This window comes from Notothenia rossii (genome assembly GCF_949606895.1).
Source record: "Notothenia rossii genome assembly, chromosome: 1".
NCBI lineage: Eukaryota > Metazoa > Chordata > Actinopteri > Perciformes > Nototheniidae > Notothenia > Notothenia rossii.
In genome coordinates, this window is record NC_136912.1 from 26,160,337 (window position 1) to 26,185,611 (window position 25,275).

Here is a 25,275-nt window from a genome sequence, read left to right on the forward strand (position 1 = left end):
ATTTTAAGGTCTGTGCAGGCGAAACTAAACTGATAATTAGAAAACTAAACCAAACTTACTGAAACCAATGTTACGATGGATGAAGAGCAGGTGGGGAGACGGGTGGAGAAGCTCAGGTCAGGGCTGAGCTGATGAGCAGAGCCAAAACTAACGAGGCTGATACAGAGCAGGTGTGTGGATGGGCAGGAAGGAAAGGCAGCGCAGGAACACAAGAGGAACAACTGAGAAAACAGTCAACAAAAGTATACGGCCAAATCCAAACCAAACAACAAAGCATTAAGGCATGTTCTAAAAGGATACCAAAAACACAAAGTCTAGGAATCAGACCATAAGCATATGTCCATGTGTACACTGTAACCAGACAGTGACATGCAAGTGGTTTGTACTGATTAATACCGTAACTGTGCTAATATAATTAAGAAATGGTATCCCATGTATCCTTTTTTGTTTAAAGGGCCCGTGTCATGCTTTTCCGGTTATTACCCGTTATGCATCTCAACGGTCTGCAGAGTCAAAAACCCTCAAAGTACCCTCAAAGTACAAAAACCCTCAAAGTACACCCTTCAAGTAAAACTCTAACACAGAAAAGACCCGTCTATGCTGCCCCAAAACGCCTCGTTGGAGATTTCTCATTTTCCATTGCTTGCTTCCTGGGTTCTGTGACGTGTGAATACCCAAATCAACAACAAATGACCGGATTGGCCCAAATGGACCAATCCGCGGAGCACCTCACACACCAGGACCCCTTGGCTGGTAAACGCTGGTAATAGACGAGTTGGGATTGCGGAGAAATGCTCTCCGCAGACCCATTCTCACAGCGTTATAAACCTTTTTCTTACTCAATATCAAGCCACACGTATTGTTTTTACTTTGGCTGTGATTGTTTGTGTGTGCTCAGGATGAGTTTTGCTTGTTCTCGCTGTATCGCCGACCCTGAAATCTGTCCGCTCCTCGCAGCAGCAGCAGCAGCTCACAGCGGCGAGCAGCAACGAGCCTCGCAATATCCCGACCAATCAGAGCACACTGGGCTCACAGGGAGAGGGGGGCAGGAGCTCCAACAAGCCGTTTAGGACAGAGAGTGAATACCTGGTGAATACACATACTATACAGAGATGCTGTATGAGAAACCAATGTGATTTTGGAAATTTGCACAATTTAAATCTACTCTAGTAGACCTCAACAATGGAAATATGATCAGTAGAAATGGCCATGACATGGGACCTTTAAGTATTGAGGCTAAGTTCAATCAAATATAACTTACACTGTTCAGTTTCTTACTTTCATGTCACCTGTTTCAGATTGTGTCGTAGAACACATTCTGCAGTTTAGATGGGCTGGATGGGAAGCACTGAAGCGAATAGAAAGGGATCTATGACAGAGAAACGTTCACTATTTCCTGACTTATATTCACTTGCAGCCCAAATAGGCACTGAACATCCAAGCTCTTGCTCTTTCTCTGCAGGGAACTGATTCATTCACAGCACTATTTTCTCAGTGAGTAAAATAATTGGCATTGATTTGAGATAAATATGATTTAGACATCTGTATTAAAAACAATTTAAATGAACTTCCATAGCATGTATTTGATGATAAGGACATTAAATATATGGAGTACTCTGATGGCAAAATAAATAGTTTTAAAATGTGATAGTCACATATCTAGACTTTACAAAACATAGGATGCCTTTGAACTAATTTTCAGTGCTTGAATACTTCCTCCAGACATCTTAAAATACACAGATTGTTTAATTATTTCCACAAATTTGTGTGGAAATCTCCCTTTCTAACCACTAGGCCTTGCAGGATTAGTTTACTCTTCCAAACAATGTAACATTTTAGATCTATTTTAGAGCGAGAGTGACAGCAGTGAAGCATGCAGGCAAACACAAGTGTGAAGAGGCTTTAGACCCTTTCTGTCATTTGTCACTCAGACTCTCAGGCTGCAGAGGTGAAGTGGGACACAGTTGTTGAGGAAAGCAAGGTGATGTTAACTGCACTTGTCAATGTGTTCCTTTGGGATTTTGTGTGACTGTGTGTGGACTGAGCGAAGCAACGGAAATCTCTGCTGTCATTTGTCAGTCAGAGGTGATTCGGGACGCAGGTGCCAGCTCGCACATTCTAGACAAGTGTGTTCTCCTCCTGCGGACACTGAGGGATGTCTATTCATGCACAACTGCGGTCAAACACAAAGCACAGACCAGTACTTTGGAAAGGTTAATATCTGTCCTTTTGGGATTCAGTGTCTCCCCTGTAGCTACATCATACTGAAACCCTCTTACAAATAGAGGCATCATTGAGAACATCTTGTCTAGTCCTTCTAGCTCTACACATAAGGTACACTTTAAGGGCATGTTCACACCCAATTTAAATGGTCCAACTGATCAGGTTTGCTGTTCCAAAGTTACAAATAAAACATTGTAAAGGAATTCATATGGGGAGATTTTTGTTTCGCTCATAAAGCCTCCCGTACGGTTCAAAAGTTGCCTCGACGGGTTTGATGTGCTTCCCTACTTTGTAACAAAAGTGGACGAAGCAAAGTTGTATTATTTAGCGGCAGTCTGATTTCCTAGCTAGCTAACTTCATCCATGCTTTAATGCTTTACTGGTTATCGATAATGATCAAAACAAAGCTGCCTCTCAATTATTGTTTGTAATTAGCTTTCCCAGACCATGATAATGACCGTGTCAATTAATATGTTTTTTAATTTAACTAATAACAATTGGCTGGTATGCTAGTTTTAAGTACCACTAAATATTTAAATGCATTTAGGTATTTGTTGTAAAAATGAAATAAAGAATACGATTTGAATGTTTTACATTAGAGTAATAACCTCTATTTCACAATTCAAAAAAGGCATATAGGCCTATTTGATGAAAGGAAATACCTGCTGATTTGAATATCATATTCCATCTTGCTCACTCTTTTCAAGTATTCGTCTTTGTAATGGCTGTGTAGGTGTTTATGTTTTGTTGCTTTTGTTGTGTCTGTCGATTGTATCTGTTTCTATTCGATATGGTAATCTGATTATGTCTTGTATGTGCTGCTGAACAGTGGCCTGCTATAATCCAATTCAATTGAGTTAAATGTAACACCTGTATTGTCATTTATAATAATAACATGAAAAATGAACCAAATCTAATAATTTGTCTTGTTTTGCAGTAGCTATCATTTCATAAAGACACCCAGAGGACATACAGTACCATGTGTACAGAAAAGTCACTGAAGGAAAAGCACATCTACTTTCAGACACTTCTACATGGAAGCCAACAAATATATTGAGAATACAACCCCTAATAATATGTTGCAACTTTAATCAAATCAATAGAAGGAATATGTTTAGTACAGGTCAGACACTATGCAGTCAAATGTTAACTTTGGGAACAGTGTTGTGTTCATTACAGAAAGAAAGTTGAGCAGAAGGATAACAAATATATGTTCTAGTAAAATAAACTTGAGGTCCCAGTCAGAAAGCTGTTTTTGATGAGTACTGTACAGATCAATCAGGTTTCTTGACTACTCAAATTATATACTTGAAGCTATGAAAGGCAGATACTCACATGCCAGTATATTCTCCTCTATGCAGGAAATGTGCTGGTAGTCCTTCTCTGTTCCCTTTCTGTTGGTGAAGTTCTCACTACACATCTTGTCAGTCATCTTGATTAGATGTCTACCTTAAGCTATCTATTTTCAACAGCAGACTTTGATCACGGCAGGTCTCTGCACTGCTGTTGGTGGTCTTTGCGACTAGTCTTTGTTATTGCAATTTTAATGTTGCAGACAATTTCTTCAAGTTTCTGCCATTGTCAATACACCTGTCTTCTCTGCTTTTGCCCATTGCCTTTTTTTATTAAGCCATTGCTAGTCTTATCAATATAAAACTGCTGTTCCTAACAATACAATACAAAATGAGGGATAACACATTTGTGAACACGTGGAAGGAAAAAACTGCTAGGCAATGCTAGGTTTCTCTTTTTTAACAGACATATTGATCACCTTCAAGCTTCAGTTAATATAACTGAAATCTTCCTGTTGATGTTTCACAAAAAAGGCCCTTAAAGGGAGGTGAAGGAATTCTAATGTGGCTACCTGCTGGAAGTGATTTAATGTGAAACAGATGGATGAACTGCTGAGATTGCATTAACAGCAAATGGCAGGAACAGCAAATTAACACAATCTATAGGCGCATATAAACAATGCGTACACCAGGGGAAACTAAACATTAAGACATGTATCTAATAAGAAAGGCCCTTTTTATTATTTAATTATCTACCTGGGCTGTATTTGTGGACGTATACCCTTATTATTGCTTAATCTGAACTTGGACGTATTTATTTTGTACTTCCGGTACAGGAAATTACTTTACATGTCACAGAATACAACACCTGCCTTCATTTTAAACATGGTTTAACAGGAAAACAATTGATCCCTTAATCCAAATTTGGCAGCACCAGTGCCATGCTAAAGCACCAGAAGATCCGGGAAGTTTTGCAATTTGAGGAAAGAGCAAGGTGGAAGATAAGAAGTGTGGTGAAAGCAGGGAAGAGAGAGCTATACACACTGGCTGTTGGCATTCAGCCCTGAGGGAGCTGTTAAGGTAGCTTTACTTTCTGAGCAAACTGCCTTCTGTGAAGCAGTCAATATTTTCAATAAGGTGGTTGCCTCTAAAATGGATTTTGGGGACTTGCAATATGGGGTTGAAATTTCCCGATTGATTTAATTCAAGTCACTCCATATCCTACATATATCAAATTACATACTGGATGGTGAATGATATAGCAAACATTTCAAGATAGAGCTTGTATCATGATATACAGTATAACTGTGCTAAAGGTAATCGAAGAAAGAGCAAATCTTATTGAGAAGGTTTGTTAAGTGTTTTATACATTGTGTCCTAGGTTTGTACTTTTGACCTATACCACATTTCATTTCAGAAGGTGTGATTGGTTGGAGGGTTGTTTGCATTTGATAAACATGCAATGACTAATTTAACATAATATAAAAAAGGCCAGCCTAAGTCATTGCTTTAACTCTGACCCCTTCTACACAGAAGTGTTCCTAATGTTCAAGAAAGCAAAGAACGACAAAAAAGCACTTTCAGACTTTTTTTCTAATTTGTGCATCCCTTCAGCGCCTCCCTTGCCTGTTTTCCTAAAGGCAAAGGTGACACTACTCTTCATCCTCTCTCTCTTTTGTGTCTGGGTCTGCTGGCTGACATAAAAGGTTGCGTGAAAAATTACAACAGTCCTGAATATTAGAAATGCCTGCAAAATACTTTCCCAGCCTATCCATCACCACAGGTATACATGGGTGTATTGTGTATCTATGTAATATCTATTTATGTGTATGCGTTAGGACACGTAGAAGTCATGTGGTCCATATGGTTGTTCTGTTTGTATAACCTTGCTTGTGGTATGCTCTCACCTAATGGGACAGTTTCCCAGTTCACCCCTCCATGATGAGGGAATCCATCATCACCTCGACAATACCGCATCAAAGAGGATGTTCACCCACTCACACACTGACCTTGCACATAAAAATATCACACACCTTTTTATGGCTGGCATTAAGCTGTACAGTCTAGAAGTGATTGAGCTACATAAGATGTGCTGTGGGCACGGTATAAATGGTATTTCAATCCCCATACTGCTGTTTGCAGCACATGTTAATTCTCGGTCATAATCTGTTGATTTTACTATTATAAATAAATAATCTTGCTTGTTTCAGAAATAATAGGTTTGAAATAATTTAAACACCACAAACCAAAAGCTATTTACTTTGTTTAGGATGTGAAGTCCATGTTGCTTTCATGAATGAATTCCTGTTTATTTTGAACCAATAAAAGCTGGACCAGTCTTTAACATATTGACAACCATTCATATAGCAAAGCAAGTCTAGTTTATTTTTTTAGGTTATTTGTTTAGCACCTTTCAACAGCCATACATTGAAACACAATAATATCAAAAGACAAAAGGAAATACAAATAAAAAATAGATTTGAATAACAATCAATCTGTACAATTACAGTGCAGCTACAGTTGAGTGCACACTTCCATGCCCTGCCTATAAACCCAAAGTAATATTTTAAAATCAATGATTTGATGTTGAAGTGTTCGTTTTATCAGAAGAAGAAACTTCATTTTTCTAAACCACAGCTAATGTGGTGTCAAGAAAGTGTGTGCGTACATGTGATCAATCAAAAGGAGTTTTCATCTGTGGTAGTATATCTTGTAAGGTCTTATTGATTCTGAAAACTCCTCAGGTGCTTTTCAGTATGGGCCAAGAAATGTGGGCGACTAAGTTAGGATGAAATAAGGGGGGGGAAAAAAAAAAGAATGACTACCACCTATGGAGAAAAGGAGCATTGTCCATAGCTTAGGTTGCGTGGAAATTGTGCCAGTCAATTAGTTAGTTCTACAGCTATTTACAGTTTCTACAACAGGCCTCTGTTGGTCTTCTACACATTGTTTGAGTGTGTATGTGTTACTGCGTGCATTACTTTTTTTTTCTTTTTCTCAGGTGCATTTTGTATGTTCCTACATGAGACAGGGTTTTCCTTTATATTTAATTTCAATTCAGTCAGACAACTCACGTGTTTCTTTAACATATTTATTAGAAGCTGCATATAGTTGAGTTTGGCGTCTAGGCTCGGGCCTCATCACTCCACAGATATACATAGCACGATGAGTGATGATCAAATAACTAACCCCCGAGCCTACAGGTGGAAGCTGGGGTGGAAGCTGGGGTGGTGGTGGGGCAGGCAAGCAGTAGCGACGTAAAGGTAGCTGCAGCAATAGCAGCAGCAAGCAATGCATAGAGAGAGATCTGGCAGGTTAAATAGAGCAGCATATTAAGGAGACTCTGTTTGGTTGGTTGCAGAGTGGCAAGGGGGCATTATGTATGAATGCAGCATAAGTGCTCGAGTTGACTGCCTGAACTAGCTCGCAGGCTTCGCCCCATTTAAAACACAGGTCTGACTGAGTTTGCTTGCATACAAAAAAGGAAAATAAGGGGGTTGAAAATAGAAACAGAATCAATCCTATTTCCAAAATCTTCTATTTTTCCCACAGCTGGGAAATCTGAAATGTTGGTTTGTATGTTTGTATATGTGTCTGCGTGTGTATGTGTGTGTCATTGTGTGTCTGTGTGTGTGTCATTATCATTGAGCTGGTAGTTTTTTCTTTTTCTTTGGCAAACAGACACTTGCAGATTGTATAGCAATTAGGCCCATTTCATTGTTGATTATTTGTTGTCATTAATGTTGCCAATTACTGATTCACCAGCAATTATGTTGATTGTTTATATTTGTTTATTTTGCTTTATTATCAACATTTATTTTCTCAGCAGCTAATGAAGCCAAACTAGATTGTTGAAAGTGACAAGGCCCAGGAAATGAGGAAGAGTGTGTGTGAGCAGAAATGTAATTAAGAGTATCACCAGCATAAAAGTAATATTTTTTATATAATTCACAATTTTAACCTTGACATTTACAAACAATTGCCGACGAATAATTATACAGTATGTCCTATGACTGATCCCTGAGGCACACCAATAGATAATGTCAAGGAACCGATAATGCGGTCAGTCTGTTCATAATCTGCCTTGAATTCTGAAAGGATTTTTGCTTCCAACCTTTACTGAGCAGTATTTGATTCATAGTCACATGGTTGGTGTATAATCAAAATGCTGCTCTGTTAAGCCTTATGTCAAAATGATTAAGTGTATTGTTCACTAATAGACAGCCGTGCTAGTGTTGTTTTTCTCCCTTAATATCATTTGAAAATGAACCCTTTTTTAAGCTGCTGACATCATTTTTAAGACTTTAGATGGCTATATCTGTGTAGAAATGGGCCTTTTATGATTTCACTATGTGGAGTCACCAGCTTTTAGCCTGGTGGTTCAGCCATTGACTTCCACACAACAAGGTTCAAGGTTCAGGGTCCTTTATTTTGTCATACGAACATAGCTACAGTTTAGTTATGCCGATGCAAATCTTAGGTCACAGGCTTCTCCAACAGTGCAACACAATAACACAGATAAATAGAAAAATAAAGAGGAATGTAATTTGAGGTCAAATATAAATATAAAGCATCATGTGAGTAGCCGTGCAAAACAATCATTTGCTAACTTAAGTAAGGCTCAGGATTGTCTCATCGTGTAAAGTGCACTTTAGTATGTACCACCGTAGCAGCAACATTTCTGAATTAAATGCTACAAAATAGTAAAATGAGGATCTTGAGTTATGGGCTTTTCAGAGTGATATGCCTAATTCCTCAAATGAACCACTAGGGTCAAGAGGATGCATATTAAGATGTTGATTAAGATTATACACTAACTGTATACATCAGTAAATATTTGACTTTACATGATGGGAGCTGCAACAAATGTTATGTTGCCTGAATCAGGGCCATTTTGAAATATATCAGCTGTTGCATACAATGTACAGTATATACTGTATCATTTATATATATTTGTCTTATATTCTTACCAAATCATATAACCATAACAAGCCAACCCAAAGCAGTCTTTAAAAGACATAAGATGAGGTTAGACAGACAGTCCCTGGAAAAAAACTAAAAGCGGTTGGGCCGACTAAAAGCCCACTTGGCTGCACCGAGGTAAACCCTTGAACTTAGTACGATTAAAACATATGCTGACGTTTAAATGGGAATATCCTGGAAAGAGATAGAGTAATTTGTGATGCAAGAACAGAAATCAATATTTGTTAGATCTCAAGAAGCATAAATAATAAATAAAAAACTGCTGAGATGCTTTCACTGAAAATAAATTAACAATGTAAAACAAACTTAAAATCATAATTGAAAAGAGGGAATCTATATCTATTTGTGTAATGTATATTCATAGGTTAACATATCATTTGGTTTACATATTTAACAATCCACACACTAAAGGGACAAGTCTTATATCAATTGTTTTACAGCATAAAGCACAATGACTTATTCTAACCTTAAATGCATATAACTAAAGTTGGAACAAAATAATCTGTTTTTTGGAAAAAAATGATTTACATTAACATTGAGAATAAAAAAGAGACAGATGAAGAAAGGGATGGAGAAAAGTAGGACAAAGAAAAGCCTCGACAAACAGATTCAGAGAGGAAGAGAAAGGGCTGAACAATGAGAAAAAAGATTTAGTGATTTTCTTCTGTTTGTTGATGAATTCCCACTGTATTCTAAGCTTTGGCAATATTGTTCTCTTGTACAATTCATGCCAACCATGCAAACTGGTTTGACAATAAAACAAAAAGACGAGCAGTGTGTGAGATACAGAGAAAGAGGGAGGGCTGTCATGTTCAATCTGAATGTGGCTTCTGTGTTTGACAGTGGAGCAGAGAGGTGGAATAAAGCCCCCTGATTAATTTAACATCATCGTCTTCATGTTTTTAGAAGTGAGAGACAGAGAGTGAGACTGAGAAAGGGAGGATAAGAGAGGCATTGTGGGAAACGTGGTGATTGGGAATATGTAATTATGTGTATGTGATTCTCACTGTACGTGTTTCTATATATGAATGTGTGTGTGTTTGTGTGTGTGTGTGTGTGTGTGTGTGTGTGTGTGTGTGTGTGTGTGTGTGTGTGTGTGTGTGTGTGTGTGTGTGTGTGTGTGTGTGTGTGTGTGTGTGTGTATGTGTGTGTGTGTGTGTGTGTGTGTGTGTGTGTGTGTGTGTGTGTGTGTGTGTGTGTGTGTTAATTGTAATATATGTGTGTGTTTTCCAGGGAGTGAGTTTGTCATTCCACGGGCCTGTTGTGTTATTGCTTATTAAATGAGCTCTATGCTCCACTGTATATTCAGCGTAATGACTATAGATCTAACAACACTGAAAACCTCTGGCTGGTTTAACTTATCGATCTGACAGACTCTTATCGCTTTGCTATGCGCCTATTTGTAACTTCGTGTGTGAGTGGATTACATATAGAGTAGACCAATATAAGGGGTTGGCATTGGCCTTTATGTGGAAATCATATCATTTGATCAATATTGCACCACCTTTTTGCAATAAAATGTATCAATGTTGATCATATGGGAAACGTTTACCCTGAACACATTTTAACTCAAATCCACTAGGAATGCACAATATAAACAAATAAAGTAATATAAACAAATAATTATGATTATTTTCTTATGCATTGTTCTCTTGAAAGCAGGGGATGAATTATTCAATATCATGACCAACACATCATGTGATACGGTCAGCAAATGTATTGCTCTTTTATGTAGGCCAGATGTACATCTTTATATACTGTAAATAGCCATATATATTTTGCTACTGAAATGTACACACATAAATAACAAAACAAGATAAGTAATGAATCTAAAGATCCATATTCATAAAGAAACATGACCTTTAAATGCATACATACACAATTCAAAATATGGACTTTTTTTAAAAGGACTTTAACATAACATTTCTCGAAAAAGTAGAATAAAATGCAACGCAATACATTCTTTGAAAATAGAGACAGAAGGGGAGTTACAGTAAGTGTACCCATTGTTAGGTTGCATTTTACTCACTTTCAAGTTTTGAATTTCGCCAGCTTAACTTGTTTCCTTCTCTTCCATTTCCTCTTCTGTTCATCTCATTGTCTTATCCTCCCAATTCCTTTGGCTCCCTGTCTCTTTTCTCTCTCTTTTGTCATGAGAACATTTCTAATTTAGAAGGCTTTGTTGGTTTGCACCCAACAATTATTGATAATCCACTGCCGAACTCAGAAGAGAATTCCTGTCTTCACGGACAGTTTCATCGATATTGGTGAACATGAAAAGAAAGCTGGGAACCAGGGATGCAAGACCAATTCTTTGTCATCAAGCAACACATTCTGTGGGAGAGTTACTCTGAATCGCTTTAATCCACATTGTTTTGTGAGGAAAATAACATTATCCCACAGTAGTAAAAGCTTCTCAAGCCTGAAACTACTTGTGCTGAGGGAGCTTTTTAGAGATAAACCAGGACGGTTCCTGTCATGGTTTGTTATTAATATCTCAATAATTAAAAACAAAACGCTAAGAAGAAAGTGTTGCCACAAGCTGCCACGTGGCATTTATACCAACATTGTGAGATTGTTTATTGTTTGCTAAGCTATATTCCAGCTTTCTTTTTTGTAAATTGAAACTTAATTTTTCATTAAATGTTAATAATCCAAATCCTTTCTGTTGGTGGTTACAGTTGATCTCTTGTACACTAGGCTATTTATACAAACAAGGCAATGCTATCAGTTTCTATAAAGGTTTCAACTTCTGCTGCAGTAAAATCAACAGACCATGAAACCTACCACACTACCAATAAGTCTGAACAAACTCTAACCAAGCACATGACCAGGGCCGCTGTAGCACTGTTACGCTTCCTCCACAGTCACTCTCTTAAGCACTGATTTGACATGGAACAGTAGCTGCCTCGTTTCACTGTAAAGGCCCTCATTATCCTAATCCCTGCATGGCTGTGTGGAAGGGATTTCATCTCACCATGTTAGTCTGATACAACAATATTTCAGGCATTTACTCGTGTGAAATCTATAAAATGGGATACGACTAATCACAAACCGTCACAAAGCCACTTCTATCACAGTGAGATGGTCAGATGACCAGAAATGGCAATGTTATTTAATGAAGGTTACTTAAATGTGTTTACAGGGCTCTTAGTCTAATACTGATGTATGGATATGTAGAGCTAGAGTCAATATATATTTACATTTTACATACACCTTTTGGGCCATTTGATGATCTAAGGAACCTGAGAGAAAGTTAGATAATAAACCAAGTTGAGTCATCACCATCACACCTTGGATTTTTGGTTTCTTGTTGCTTTGAATAAGGAAATGAAGATCACTTCTAAATAGTCTTTGCAAAGTTAAATGCCTAAATCGTTAGGATATATGTTATGCTGTCAGCATTCCATATTATTCTGATGGAAGTACTTTCATTTAAACATGTACAGTATATGTTTACTTTTTTCCCATTGCATTGACACTTGTTTGAAGAAGCTCTCCGCTGAGAGTGCAATCCTTCCCCTTTCCAAAGCTAACCTCTGTTCTACACTGCTCAATATCTCCCTGGGTTTTTTCTCAGCGGGGGTTCCTTTCATTGGTTTTTCTGACAACCTGATACGTGTTCCTGGGGTTTTCTTTCTGCATTGTAAGCTAAAACTTCAGCACCCATGTCTTTTTAGAAAGATAGCACAACACTTCTGTTAGCATTTCAAAACTATAGCTCCCATGAGGCTTTGACAGTGTGCCATAAGGCCTCTGAATTGATATGTTGTAGTGGATTGCCAACAAAGTTAACACAACATAAAGTGTGCCGATGTCCCCTCCTGCTGCCCATCCTTTGTGTTTTATCAGGGAAAATAACTCTTTAATCTTGAATGCATATTTATAATTACATGCTTACATTAAACATGAAATAGACCTTTAAGAATGTTCTCTGTAAAACTGTAAAAATTAAACGGACCTGTGTGAATACATGATATTCCCATCCCTCGTCAATATTACACTGCTCATCAATGACTAATTTGAATAATTACTGCTGGGTATCCCTAAAAGCTATGAACATTTATTAAATTGTCTGAACCCAGGACATTAAAAAGTGTAAATCTCCTGAATACTGAAATTCATGGTGATATTTAGTCAGGGTGATTTGTAAGATAAAGCAGATGAATCAAGGGGAACTGCATTTTTTGTTTATATACTGTACATGTTAAATGTCAATGGAAAGGCCAGCAGTGAAATTGCTACCAAAGGAAGTGTCCCAAAGTAAAGCCAAGTGTGTACTCTACATACTCTGATGGGTTTAGGTTTGACAACTTGGTCTCTTTATTATTGTTCACTCTTTATAATTGGCTTCAAACTCAGGTAGCGATGATGGTTTGCAGTTTTAGTGTCTGTGAAATTATACAGAGCTGTAAGGGACTGTCGACCTCCACCCATCCATTCAAAATGAATAAATTAGACAGGGTGAGCTGGGCCTGCTAAATAGCATGTGATGTGATAATAACAGGTACACATGTATACACCCTTGGGTTAAGAATCTGTCTTCATGATACATGAAAGTAAAAGTTGTATAAACACTCCAAAATATTTGTTTTTCCATGTAGAAAAATCAGCTCAGGAGAAGATATTCGAAAATCTCTGTAAGTCCATACAAAAACCTGATTAGAAATAAAAAACAGTTAAGAAACTTCTTAGTCTTTTCAAGTCTTTTCAACCTCGAAATGCAGGTGTATGAATAACTGATTAAGCAATTGTGTCTTACGACTGCTCTTCGGTCATCAGTTACTGTATTTATTATAATGATTAAGTAGTATAAAATGATAACATTTATAATTATGAATAATATAAAACTAATGAAAATGAAGTTGAGCGAAGCAAATTGTGTGATTGTCTCTGACGAGATAAGACAGCTGTGTCGGCAAATATAATAATACATTATTCTTTTGATTTGTAATTTGTTTTCTGAATAACCACTGAATTTCTCTCTGTCTCTCTCTCGATGTTGATGTGTCTTTTAGGAAGGAATGGGGAATCTGCAGGTGACCAAGGAAGGTGTCAGACTGGAGGGAGTGTCCGAATTCTTATTGCCTCTATACGTCAAAGAGATCCAGTCTCGCAGGGTAAGATTAGTCGTAGAAAAAAAACGCATGCATTGTTTGACTATTCACTGTGAGATTTTAATAGATGTTAGTCATCCTGCAATCAGTTCAATCTGTTCAGGTTCAACTGCTTTCATATATTTATACCTCCAAGGTGGCGACAGCATTATGTTTTCAAGCTAACCGATTCTCCTTCTAAGGCCATAACTCCAGTTTTCAGTATATTTTTTACTGAATATTACATGAGTCCTCTGTTTGTGTGTGTGTGTGTGTGTGTGTGTGTGTGTGTGTGTGTGTGTGTGTGTGGGGGGGGGGGGGTGTGTTGGTGTGTGTGTTGTGTGTGTGTGTGTACATACATTTGTGCATACGCCCCTATGTTCCAATGCCTCAAATGAGCAGAAATCAGATGTTGTCCTCAAACTCTATTCGTCATGCATGTGACATATTATAGACTTGCATATGATGCAGCACTCTTCCATGTCTCCATTCATCATACAGAATCATCATTGATTCCGTCAGCTGAGGCAACACCCACACTATGTCACTCTATGTTGGACAATCCTTATGAAATTGTGTGTATGGGTGCTCAATATCTGTGTGTGTGTGTTTGTGTTCACATGTGTTGTGTGTATGTTTTTGCGTGTGGAGTAGAATTTCAACTGCAAAGCAAGAGATTAATGGTGCGATAGAGTGGGAAGATAAAGGACAATTGATAGACAGGGAATGTGGTTAAGATAAAATACTCCATATCACTGTAGAGTTGTTTTGCATTACTGTTAATTGAAAATAATATTTGAAGATATCTGTTGCTCATAAAGGTTATGTTCTCAATATTTGGTGAAATACTTTTTCTGATAGTCCTTCTCTCTTTTGGCGTATGCAGTTAAGACACATTTCTTAAAGGTAGGGCTTCCTTTAGCACATTTTGTGCATAGAGGATCCTGAAACTAGGAGTTATGTATTGTAACCCTTGTTATATAAGCACAGGTGGAGCCCTCTACTGGACTCTATGGGTACTACCTTATCATGCAATCATTCACCTACAGAAACTTCTATAGACATAGCCGGCCCCGGGGCGGGCCTACCTGAATGAGCGTGCATCTCACCGTATAAAAGGAGGCCTCGCCTCCTGACTGTCATCCTACACCTCTCTTCAGCGAGCGGTATAGGACAGACAGTGCCCCGAATAGAGGGCTCCGTCTGTGCTTATATAACAAGGGTTACTATATTTAACCCCTCGTTATATCTCTCACAGGCACAGGAGCCCCAATGTATACACACGCTGTCGTCAAACAACACCGTTCCACCGTCTGCCTAGAGTCCCCAGCCCTGTATGGGCTCACTATGCACCACCTCTCCCGAATCCCAAATGAGCAGGGAGAGCGCAAGTGCCCCATGTCCCCCACACTCAGACACTGACCCTGTGCAGAGTTTGTGTGGACTATAGTGTGGAGGGCTCTCCTCGCCATAAGCGCATTACGCCCGGGGAGGGGTCAGATACCCACAGCCCCCACCCCCCCTCCTCACCAGTCCTGTGTTTCCCCGGCAAGCACAGACGAGGAGAAAGAGCCAGACATGTCCAAGAGATAAAACTTTATGAAGGGGCCTGGCGTTGACCAAGACGACGCCGTGCATATATCCTCCACACTCACACCCTTGAATAAGGCTGTTGACACAGCCACAGCCCGTGTAGAGTGTGCATGGACCAGGCTCTCCCCACCTGTCCGTAGGCATGTGCAATGCACTCGCAGAGCCAGCCTGCAAGGCGTTTCTTGGACAGAGCTTTCCCGGTCACCCCGCCCCCGAAGCACACAAACAGCTGTTCAGTGCATCTAAGGGCAGCCGTGCGCTCCACATAACGCACCGGGCAGAGGAGGTGCAGTTTAGCTTCCCTGGCCCCACTAAGGAGTGGAAGATTAAAGCCTCCTAGCTGAATAGCCCTCGTCCTGAAAGCACTCCTTAGGCTCTTGGGCACAAAGGAGGGGTTCGGTCTGAGTGTCGCCCTGCTCTGGTCACCCCGGATCAACAAGCAACTCGGGTGCACCAACAGAGCGGTTAACTCGGACACTCTCTTGGCTGACTTTAAGGCAAGTAGCAATGATGTCTTCCACGACAGTGCTTTCAGGGAGGAGAGCTCCAGAGGCTCAAATGGTTCTGTGACCAGAGCCTCGAGCACTAGGGGCAGGTCCCACTGCGGGGCGGAGGCGTGCACTACTGGGCGCAGCCTCCTGACCCCCTGTAAAAACCGCGACATCAGTGGCTGACTAAAGGCTGACCTGCCGCCAAATCCCTCATGGCAGGACGAGATGGCTGCTGCATACACCTTCACTGTTGAATGTGCAAGCCCTCTGTCCACCAGTAACTGTAAGAAGGATAAAATAGAGCCCAACTCACAAGATAGGGGCTCTCCTCACACCATCGCTGGAATCCCAGCCACTTCGGCCTGTATCAGGCTGTGGTGGATCCCGCTCTAGCTGCCTGGATAGACTGAATAACACTGTCAGACAATCCACCCTGTCTCAGCCTGTCCCTCTCAGGAGCCAAGCCTGGAGGGGTTGGCCCAGAGTGGGTAACGCACCGATTGCACCTGCCTCTTGATACATCGCCGCCCAGGGCAGGCCCACCTTCATCTGTGTCATCTCTGAGTACCACGGCACCCCAACGCGATCCGGAGCCACTAGGATGACTGACAGACGTTCTCGCCTCACTCTCCCCAGCAGAGGGAGAATGAGACGCAGCGGTGGAGAGGCGTAGAGCAGCTTTATTGGCCATGGCTCGTGTGTGAACGTGTCCACCCCCAAGGCCGGGTCGTTGCTGAGAGCCATGGAGAACCACAGGGCACAGTGGCTGTTATGCCGGCTGGCGAACAGGTCCACCACTGCTCTCTGGGCCCAGACCTGCTTCACCACCTCCGGGTGAAGCACCCACTCGCCTGGCAGGGGGCCGCCCCTGGACATGAGGTCGGCCCCACTGTTCTCCAGTCCCGGGATGTGGAGGGCTCTCAGAGATAACACCACCTCTGAAGCCCATAACCACAGTTTCTCCGCTGTGGTCAACGAGGCGGCGGAGCGGACTCCGCCCTGCATGTTGATATAAGCCTCTGTGGTGCTGTTGTTGCTCCTGACCATTACATGTCTCCCTTGAATTAGGGGCATGAAATGCTGGAGGACTAACACTACCGCCCGTAGCTCTAGGAGGTTGCTGATGTGCCGTGTTTCTGTTGGAGACCAGCGCCCACCTATAGCCCTCTTCAGGCAGGTCCCTCCCTATCCTGTTCTGGATGCGTCCGTGAACACTGTGATGTAGGAGGTCACCCGTCCCAGTGTATACCCCCTCCAGAGGTGATCCGGGTACCCCCAGAATCGGAGGTTGCCCTCCACTGATGGGGGGGGGGAAGGTCACCAGATGTCGTTTGTGCCTCTTGGGATCTAAACGCAGGCTGGAGAACCACCTCTGCAGACGGCACATATGCAGTAACCCGAGCGGGACCACAACGTGAGCAGCTGCCATGAGAACCAGAGTCTGCATGACAGTTAAAGCTGTCACTGTTGCCCCCTGTCGCAGCCTGCTAACCGCCCGAAGCAGGGACGCACGTCTGCTCTCTGACAGCGTGGTGAGGTATGGGGGTGCTCTTTTTCTAATTGATCCCAAAGCCCAATTTGGTTAGGTGTAGGATCAATTAGGCTGTCCAAAACATTGCCTGTTCCCTGGACCTGGCTTTCAAGGAGTGGTGAGTCCATGCTTTCCTTCTCTTTCTCTTATTCGCGTCTATGCTCAGTGTATCACTTCCGCTCGCTGAAGAGAAAGGGATGACAGTCAGGAGGCGAGGCCTCCTTTTATACGGTGAGATGCGCGCGCATTCAGGTAGGCCCGCCCCGGGGATGGCTACGTCCATATAAGTCTCAGTAGGTGAATGCTTGCATGATAAGGTAGCACCCCTGATGTGTGTGCTTTGCACTGCAAGTCATTTTATTGCATTTAAGTGCACAAATAATTACCGACTGTGTTTAAAGTAAAAACATGCCGTACTGCTGTTGTGAACTAATATTCTTAGATTTAAAAACGTGATTTTATTGGAAAATGCCATGTAGTCTCCCACAGTCAGTTATGACAGATATGGTAACTAGTTTGAAAAAACACTCAGAAAAAGTGTATTTTATATAATATACAGTATTTCAAACTGAACCAACACAGTAATCCCAATACAGTTGAATTGTTATGTACTCCTGATGTGTGAGGCTGTTCACAGGAATTGGACTTATGCATTCAATGTGAACCAAATATACACCATCTGGGAAAAGCTAGCAATACAGTAGGTGCGAATAATGAAATAGCAACAGCTGAAGTAGTGAAAACCTGATTTATGCTGCAACTGAAAAAACAGGAGTTGCTGATGTTGCTCTGGGTTATTATGCCATGCATTCACAACACTTTTGATATAAACACTCTTTTCTATTGCTGTGCACTTCCAAGTCAAAAAGAAATATCAAATGTAAACAACATAGAGACTCAAGTTGAGTTTCTCACTTATCTATTCCACCCATAACCTCGTCTAAACACGTGTCTGTTGATCACTCTTTTATTTCCTCTTACAACCCTCCTTCTCCTTTTCCCTAATTACTTTTCTCTCCTCATTGGCCTTCAAAGCACCTCTCGTCTAACTGCGTTCCATCTATTCGCGTAATTCTTCACTATTCATCATCTTTCTACATTCTTATCTTTATTTCCCTCATTTTTTTTATCTTCAGTGATCTTCTCTCACTCATGGTTTGTTTTTATACCATCTTCCTGTTCTCTTTGTATCATTATGCTGTCCCATCCTCAGTACCGTGCTTATGTAAATATAAGCACATCTTTCACCAGAGCTCTCAGGTACTCCTGATGTTATCCCTCATACATTTTCTCAGGCAAAAAACATATACTAGTATGCATTATATACAGTACAGGTAGTTCCAGTGGGATATAAATGCAGGTCACACTTAAACAACATGATTGAACATTAGTCAATTGCATCCCATTTCATGTATTCTAAGATTGCAGTGAATAATATGCTACTCTCTGACTTTGAAATGTTAAATTATTTAACTGAGAACGTGACACATTTTGGGATTGTGTGAATTTCTGCCAGGTCTAATTAACAAGGAACGTTTATTGAGCGCATTTAAACACAAGGCAATTAAATGTGCTTAAAAACAGTCTTTACAAATTAATAAAAAGTAATAAACATACAACAAGCTTATATAAAATAACACAGGTATGAATAAACGTTACAGTGCATTGTAAGATATGAGTAGTTCAATTAAAAGCAGCGGCAAAAAGAAAAGTATTCAGCCTGGATTTAAAAGTAGTAGGAGTTGCAGCGAACCTGCAGGTTTCTGTGAGTTTGTTGCAGATATTTGGAGCATAATAACTAAACGCTGCTTCCCCATGTTTACTTCTGACTCTTGTGACAGAAAGCTGACCAGTCCCTCAAGACCTGAGAGATCTGGATGGTTCATAATTTAGCATGAGGTCAGAAATGTATTTTGGGCCTAAACCATTCACCATCACTTTATAAACCAGCAGCAGTATTTTTGAAGTAAATTATTTGACAGACAGGAAGCCAGTGTAAAGACTTCAGAACAGGAGTGATGTGATCCACTTTCTTAGTGTTAGTGAGGACTCGAGCAGCAGCGTTCTGAATCAGCTGCAGCTTTCTAATAGATTTTTTAGTGAGACCTGTGAAGACACCATTGCAGTAGTCCAGTCTACTGAAGATAAAAGCATGGACAAGTTTGTCCAAATCCCACTGTGACATTAGTCTTTTAATCCTAGATATATTCTTGAAGTGATAGTAGGCTGATTTAGTAATTGTTTTAATGTGATTATTCAAATGAAGGTCAGAGTCCATGACTACACCTAGATTTCTGGCTTTTTCTGTTGTTTTGAACATTGCCGATTGAATCAAAACGCTGACTTGTATTCATTCCTCCTTGGCTCTTATGTTATCTTTGTTTATTAAGGAACATTCTGACACATCCAGTCATTGATTGGTTCAATGCACTTACTTGGTGCTTGAATTAGGACGTAGTCTCCTGTTGAAATGTTTATGTAATTGTGTGTGTTGTCTGCATAGCTATGGTAACTTATGTTGTTGTTTTTCCTCATCTGAGCCAGTGATAGCATGTAGATGTTGAAGAGAAGAGGCCCCAGAATGGAGCCTAGAGGAACCCTACATGTCATACCGTATGTGTCAACTCAGATGAGTAGTTACCTATAGAAACAAAGTTAAATGTGTGTGTGTGTGTGTGTGTGTGTGTGTGCGTGCGTGCGTGCGTGCGTGCGTGCGTGCGTGCGTGTTTGAGTTTGTGTTTGTGTGTATTTGAGTGTGTTACAAAGACAATGCTTATCTTTTTTCAGAAAAAAGAAACGGTTGCCCTCACATTTTCTAAACAGCAGGCGCGCTCTTTTTTTGATATTGACAGTTGCTATGCTTTTATGTGGTGTAGTGGAATTGGGGTAGGAGCCTGCTGAATCAGAAGTATCCACTAAACTCCCTCTGGACACAACCGTTTACTGCTTGTTTTGTGAAAAGATATACTGTAGAAATGGAGACACCAAATAAAGAGCCATGGTAAGAAATAAGCTGGAGGAAGAAGATGCAGAAACATATGTTTTGTTAAAAGGGTGTTGTTTCAATAAAATGAAATTATTAATGCACCTAGCAAAATGTATAACATATAAAATCATAAAATCGTTTACAACTAAATGTACTTAGCACAGCTACTATACAGTATGTCTTGTATACAGTAAGGATGAATAGAGCACAGAGGCACCTGTCCAAGTTACAGCTGCAGTTCTTATAAAGGACTTTCACATGATGGTTCTGGTTGGCTACTTGAGTGAATTGATAAAGTTGCAAACGCAAACTCACCAAACAGAAACTGAACAGTGACAGTTCAGGATCAACAATATTGCTCTGGAGGTGTTGACTAGCACCCTTGAACATATAGTAAAGCAAAAAAAGCCGATACATCTTCTTGGATTTGTACAATCAACAGTGACACAAACAAAGAGAATAACGTTAGGGTATCATGGCAATATACTCATCAACATATAACAAAATAAAATAAACATTATTTATGTAAAATTATATTGATTAGTTCCAAAAACAAAAACTGATGTAGTAATTTACATGATCTTAAAAAAAAGAAGGAAAAAAAAGGAACCTACAATTTTACATGAACACAGAAACTAAGAACTCATTGAAATCATACAATCTCATTAATCAATACAAAAAGCGACACAAACATACTCAACTACCAAAAGAGGATTCCTTGGGCCTGGATAACTGGAGGAGATGAGAGTACTTCAGTATCGAGAGAGATGGTGAAGTGGAAATAGAGATAAAGACAGAAAATGGCAAAAAAGGAAGTGAAACCTTCAAATGCAATTATTGAAGGTACTGGGATGAATGGCGTAAAGAGAACCGGCAGCCAACATTATGTTGATGCACGTTGACAAAGACAGGACAAACAGGCATATCACTTTACATTATTACTCAGAGTGAGGGTCATCAGGACGGAAAGAAGCGGGGAATGAGTGAGATAGAAGAGGAAATGTTTTTTTTTTCATAAATGCAGTAAAGAGGAGACTACGGTTAATATTTTGTATACACCTAAATTATTTCAATAAATAGGTTTAGATTACTGTGGTAAACAAAGTGATTGGGAAACTACAACTTAGAGTTAAATGTGTTTCCAGGCCTGAAGTAGCCGTTAGGTATACAGTACACACCAGGGAATGTAATTGGACCAGTAACATAACAGCAAAATGTATGTTTCATAGAAAGTGTTTTTTTTTCTATTTTCAGTTTAACAGGAGAAAGGACTAACCATTGGTTGCATTGGTTGCATTGGTTCACCAAATAAAAGATCAATAAAACCCTCCAAATGTACCTCTGATTGATTTTTTACTTTCTTTTGACTAAATTGGTAAGTTTGTCAATTTATGTAATTGTTGATTTGGTTAACTCAATTACAGAGTTTTGACATAATTTATTTGACACATTTGAACATCTGCCTGATACGATGGCTTCGTAAGAACTCAGATGCTCACCAGACAAAGGGAGAGAAGGACTAAATATACACATTAGGCAATGGGGCACAGGTGGACACAATCAGGGGTGGGAACAACAATCACTCTAGCACAGGGGTAGCCAACACGGTGCCCGCGGGCACTTAGTCGCCCGCAGGGGCAACGTGAGTCGCCTGCCGAGCATGTTCTAAAAATAGCTCGCCAAGCAAATCCAAAAAGTATAAAATACACAAAACAAAAAAGGAAATGTAATTAAAAGAACCTACCGTATGCATAAACGAAACCTATAGGTTACTTACGTAACCCCAGTTCTCAGAGTAACATGAAGTGAGATCTCACTATGGGATGCGCCTCATCGCGGAGCAAACAGAAGTATCAATCTCATTACGCCAATCCTGATTGGCTGGTGATCTTGACGTCAGCGTCAGGGAATCTACCCCCCATAAGTAGCTTGTGCTACGCCGCATGCATCATTCAAAAATAAGCACCTCTTTTCGCTTCACCATAGCAAGGAGGGCCGTCTGGTGAGACATCTCACTTCATGTTACTCTGAGAACTGGGGTTACGTAAGTAACCTATAGTTCTCATTCGTAACACTCCGTTCGATGTCTCACTATGGGATATTGTAGCTCCCGTATTGCCAGACGAGCTTATCTCGAAAATCACCAAACCCAACCAGAATTTAACAGTTAGAGCTCTAACTCAGCAGGGGGCCCAGCACTGCATGGGCCACACTGGGAGCAGAGACGTCTAATCTGTAAAAGCGGACAAAAGTGAGCCGCGAGGACCAGCTCGCTGCTGCACAAATGTCTTGGATGGAAACACCCTTGAACAAAGCCCAGGATGTAGCCAGATCAAGAGTCGAATGAGCACGCAAACCCGAAGGTGCCTGCAGACCCTGACTCGTCTAAGCCAAAGCAATTGCCTCCACAATCCAGTGAGAGAGCCGTTGCTTAGTAACAGGCTTGCCCTTCTGAGGGTTAACCCAGGACACAAAGAGTTGGTCATTATGACGAAACTCTTTTGATCTGTCCATATAAGTGCTTAAAGCACGGACTGGACATAGCAAATTCGGCTGCTGTTCCCCGGAGGGACACAGCGGCGGAGGAAATGCCTCAATGTCAATGGGGGTACATGAACCAACCACCTTAGTTATAAAGGCAGGGTTGGGCTTCAGCAACACTCTCGTTAACCCTCGGGCGAACTGAGTGCATGAAGGATGTACAGATAGCGCATGAATGTCACTGACTCGCTTGGCGAATGCCAGGGCCAGTAACAGCACTGTCTTGAGTGACAGATGCTTCATGTCAGCTTCTTCCAGGGGTTCAAATTGGGCTCGAGTGAGCCCATCTAAAACCACTGTCAAGTCCCATAAGGGCACCAGTGACCTGGAAACAGGAAGGAGCCCGCGAGCTCCCTTCATAAAACGGCAGACCAAAGGATGCTGGCCGGCCGTCTTACCCTCAAAACCCACATGGCATGCAGCAATAGCAGCCAGGTAGACTTTGATCGTGGAGAAAGCTCTGTGTTTATCAATTAGGTCCTGTAGAAATGATAAAATCACCCCGACAGGACATTGAAAAGAGATGTGCCCTTTTTGAAGGCACCAGTCCTCAAACACCCTCCAATTACAGTCATAAAAAGACCTAGTGGAGGAAGCTCTCGCACTCTGAATAGTGTTTATCACCTTCTGCGGGAGACCCACTGCATTCAGATTATACCACTCACGGGCCAGGCCCATAGGGCCAAGCGCTCCGGGTGTGGGTGAAAGATCGTCCCCCCCGCCTGAGACAGTATGTCCCTGCGTAGCAGGAGCTGCCACGGCTGACCGCACAGCAGCTGATATATCTCCGCCAGCCAGTACATTGCAGGCCAGTGCGGAGCTATCAGGATCATTGTGTGTCGCCGTTCCCTCACTCTGGCCAGAGTTGGGGGTATCAGAGCCAGGTGTGGAAACGCGTACAGGAGGACCGGAGGCCAAATGTGCGCGAGCGCGTCCACGCCTAATGGTGCGTTTTAATCGCGCATTGAAAAGAAAAGCTGACAGTGAGCATTTTCTTTTGATGCGAACAGATCTACCGCGGTAACGCACCCACAGCTGGCTCACAACCATTGGATGTAGAGTCCAGTCTGCATATAGTGGTACGCCTCTGGACAGCAGGTCTGCCCCGAGGTTCATCACACCCGGTACGTGCGTCGCCCTAAGAGAGAGGAGCCGGCCGCAGCTCCACAAGATCAGTTTGCGTGCCAGCATGTGTAACTGGAGAGAGCGCAAACCCCCTTGTCGGTTTATATACGATATTGTGGTCGTATTGTCCGTCTTCATTGTGTGTCCGTCCGCCTTTTCTCAGAGGACATGGTGTCCTCTGAAAAAAAGCCAGAAAGCGTTTTAGGGTGAGGAACACCGCTAAAAGCTCCAGGTAATTTATGTGCGACCACTGGAGGTCTCTGCTCCAGAGACCCCTCACCGGAAAACCTTCGTACATACCTCCCCAGCCTGTCAGACATGCGTCTGTGGTGACCACCTTCCGTGATAGGACAGCACCCATAGGCACGCCCCGTACCAGAAAAGTCGGGTGCAGCCAGTGGCGCAGTGCCATTACGCATTTCACAGTAACCATCACTCTCCGCGCGCCATGACTCACGGGGTTTAGTTTTAGAGCGGCTACCCAGCGCTGAAACTCCCTCATGTGTAAGCGTCCCAGTCGTTCCACCAGGATGGCTGACGCCATGAGCCCCAGTAACCGCAGGCATGATCTGAAAATAACTTGTTTGCGCAGCTGGAAATGAGCGAGGCAAGCTCTAAAAGCTTTCACTCTTTCCGCTGACAGGCGGGCTGTAAAGGGCACCGAGTTCAGGTGTAAACCCAGGAAGAGTACAGTCTGTGCCGGGCACAACATGCTCTTTTCTGTGTTTATTATGAAACCCAGGTTGAGCAGGTGCTTTACGAGGACATTTGTCTGCGTAATAGCCTCCTGTTCCAACTGTGCGAGAAGCAGCCAGTCGTCTAGGTAGGTTGCCAGGCGAATACCCTGTTGTCTTAACGGGGCTATCGCGGCTTCCGTACATCGTACAAACACTCTTGGACTGAGAGACAGACCGAAGGGAAGTACTCTGTATTCGTAACAGATCCCCTGAAATGCGAACCTCAGATATTTCCTATGTGGGTAATATACTGGGATGTGGAAATACGCATATTTCAGGTCGACTGATGTAAACCAGTCGTTTTGTCGCACGAGACGCAGCAGAGATGTGTGAGTGAGCATTCTGAATTTGTATCTTTTTAGATATTTGTTCAGAGCCCTCAAATCTAGTATTGGCCGAATTCCGTTTCCTCCCCGTTTGGGAACGAGGAAATACTTGGAATAAAAGCCGCTCTGACTCTGCTCTGCGGGTATTATAGATATAGCCTTATTTTCTAGAAGTGTGAGAATCTCTCTCTCCAGAATATGGGCTGACTCTCCTCGGGCTTGTGAATACAGAACGCCCGAGAAGCGAGGGGGGGTGACAGCGAATTGGAGTCTGTAGCCCCGTGTTACTGTCTTGAAAACCCAAGCAGATGTTGTGAGCATCTCCCACTGTTTGCTCCTTAGAGCCAGCGG

General features: G+C 41.5%; 1 protein-coding gene across 4 annotated transcripts in view; it reads left to right on the top strand.

Annotated features, from left to right (window-relative positions):
• Positions 1 to 25,275, top strand: part of sgcz (sarcoglycan zeta) — a 422,317-nt gene that overhangs the window by 276,856 nt on the left and 120,186 nt on the right. For all 4 annotated transcript variants that reach the window (XM_079681302.1, XM_079681304.1, XM_079681303.1 and 1 more), the window contains exon 3: positions 13,517 to 13,618. In XM_079681302.1, coding sequence (XP_079537428.1) covers positions 13,517 to 13,618 — 102 coding nt within the window. The remainder of the gene's footprint in view (positions 1 to 13,516; positions 13,619 to 25,275) is intronic.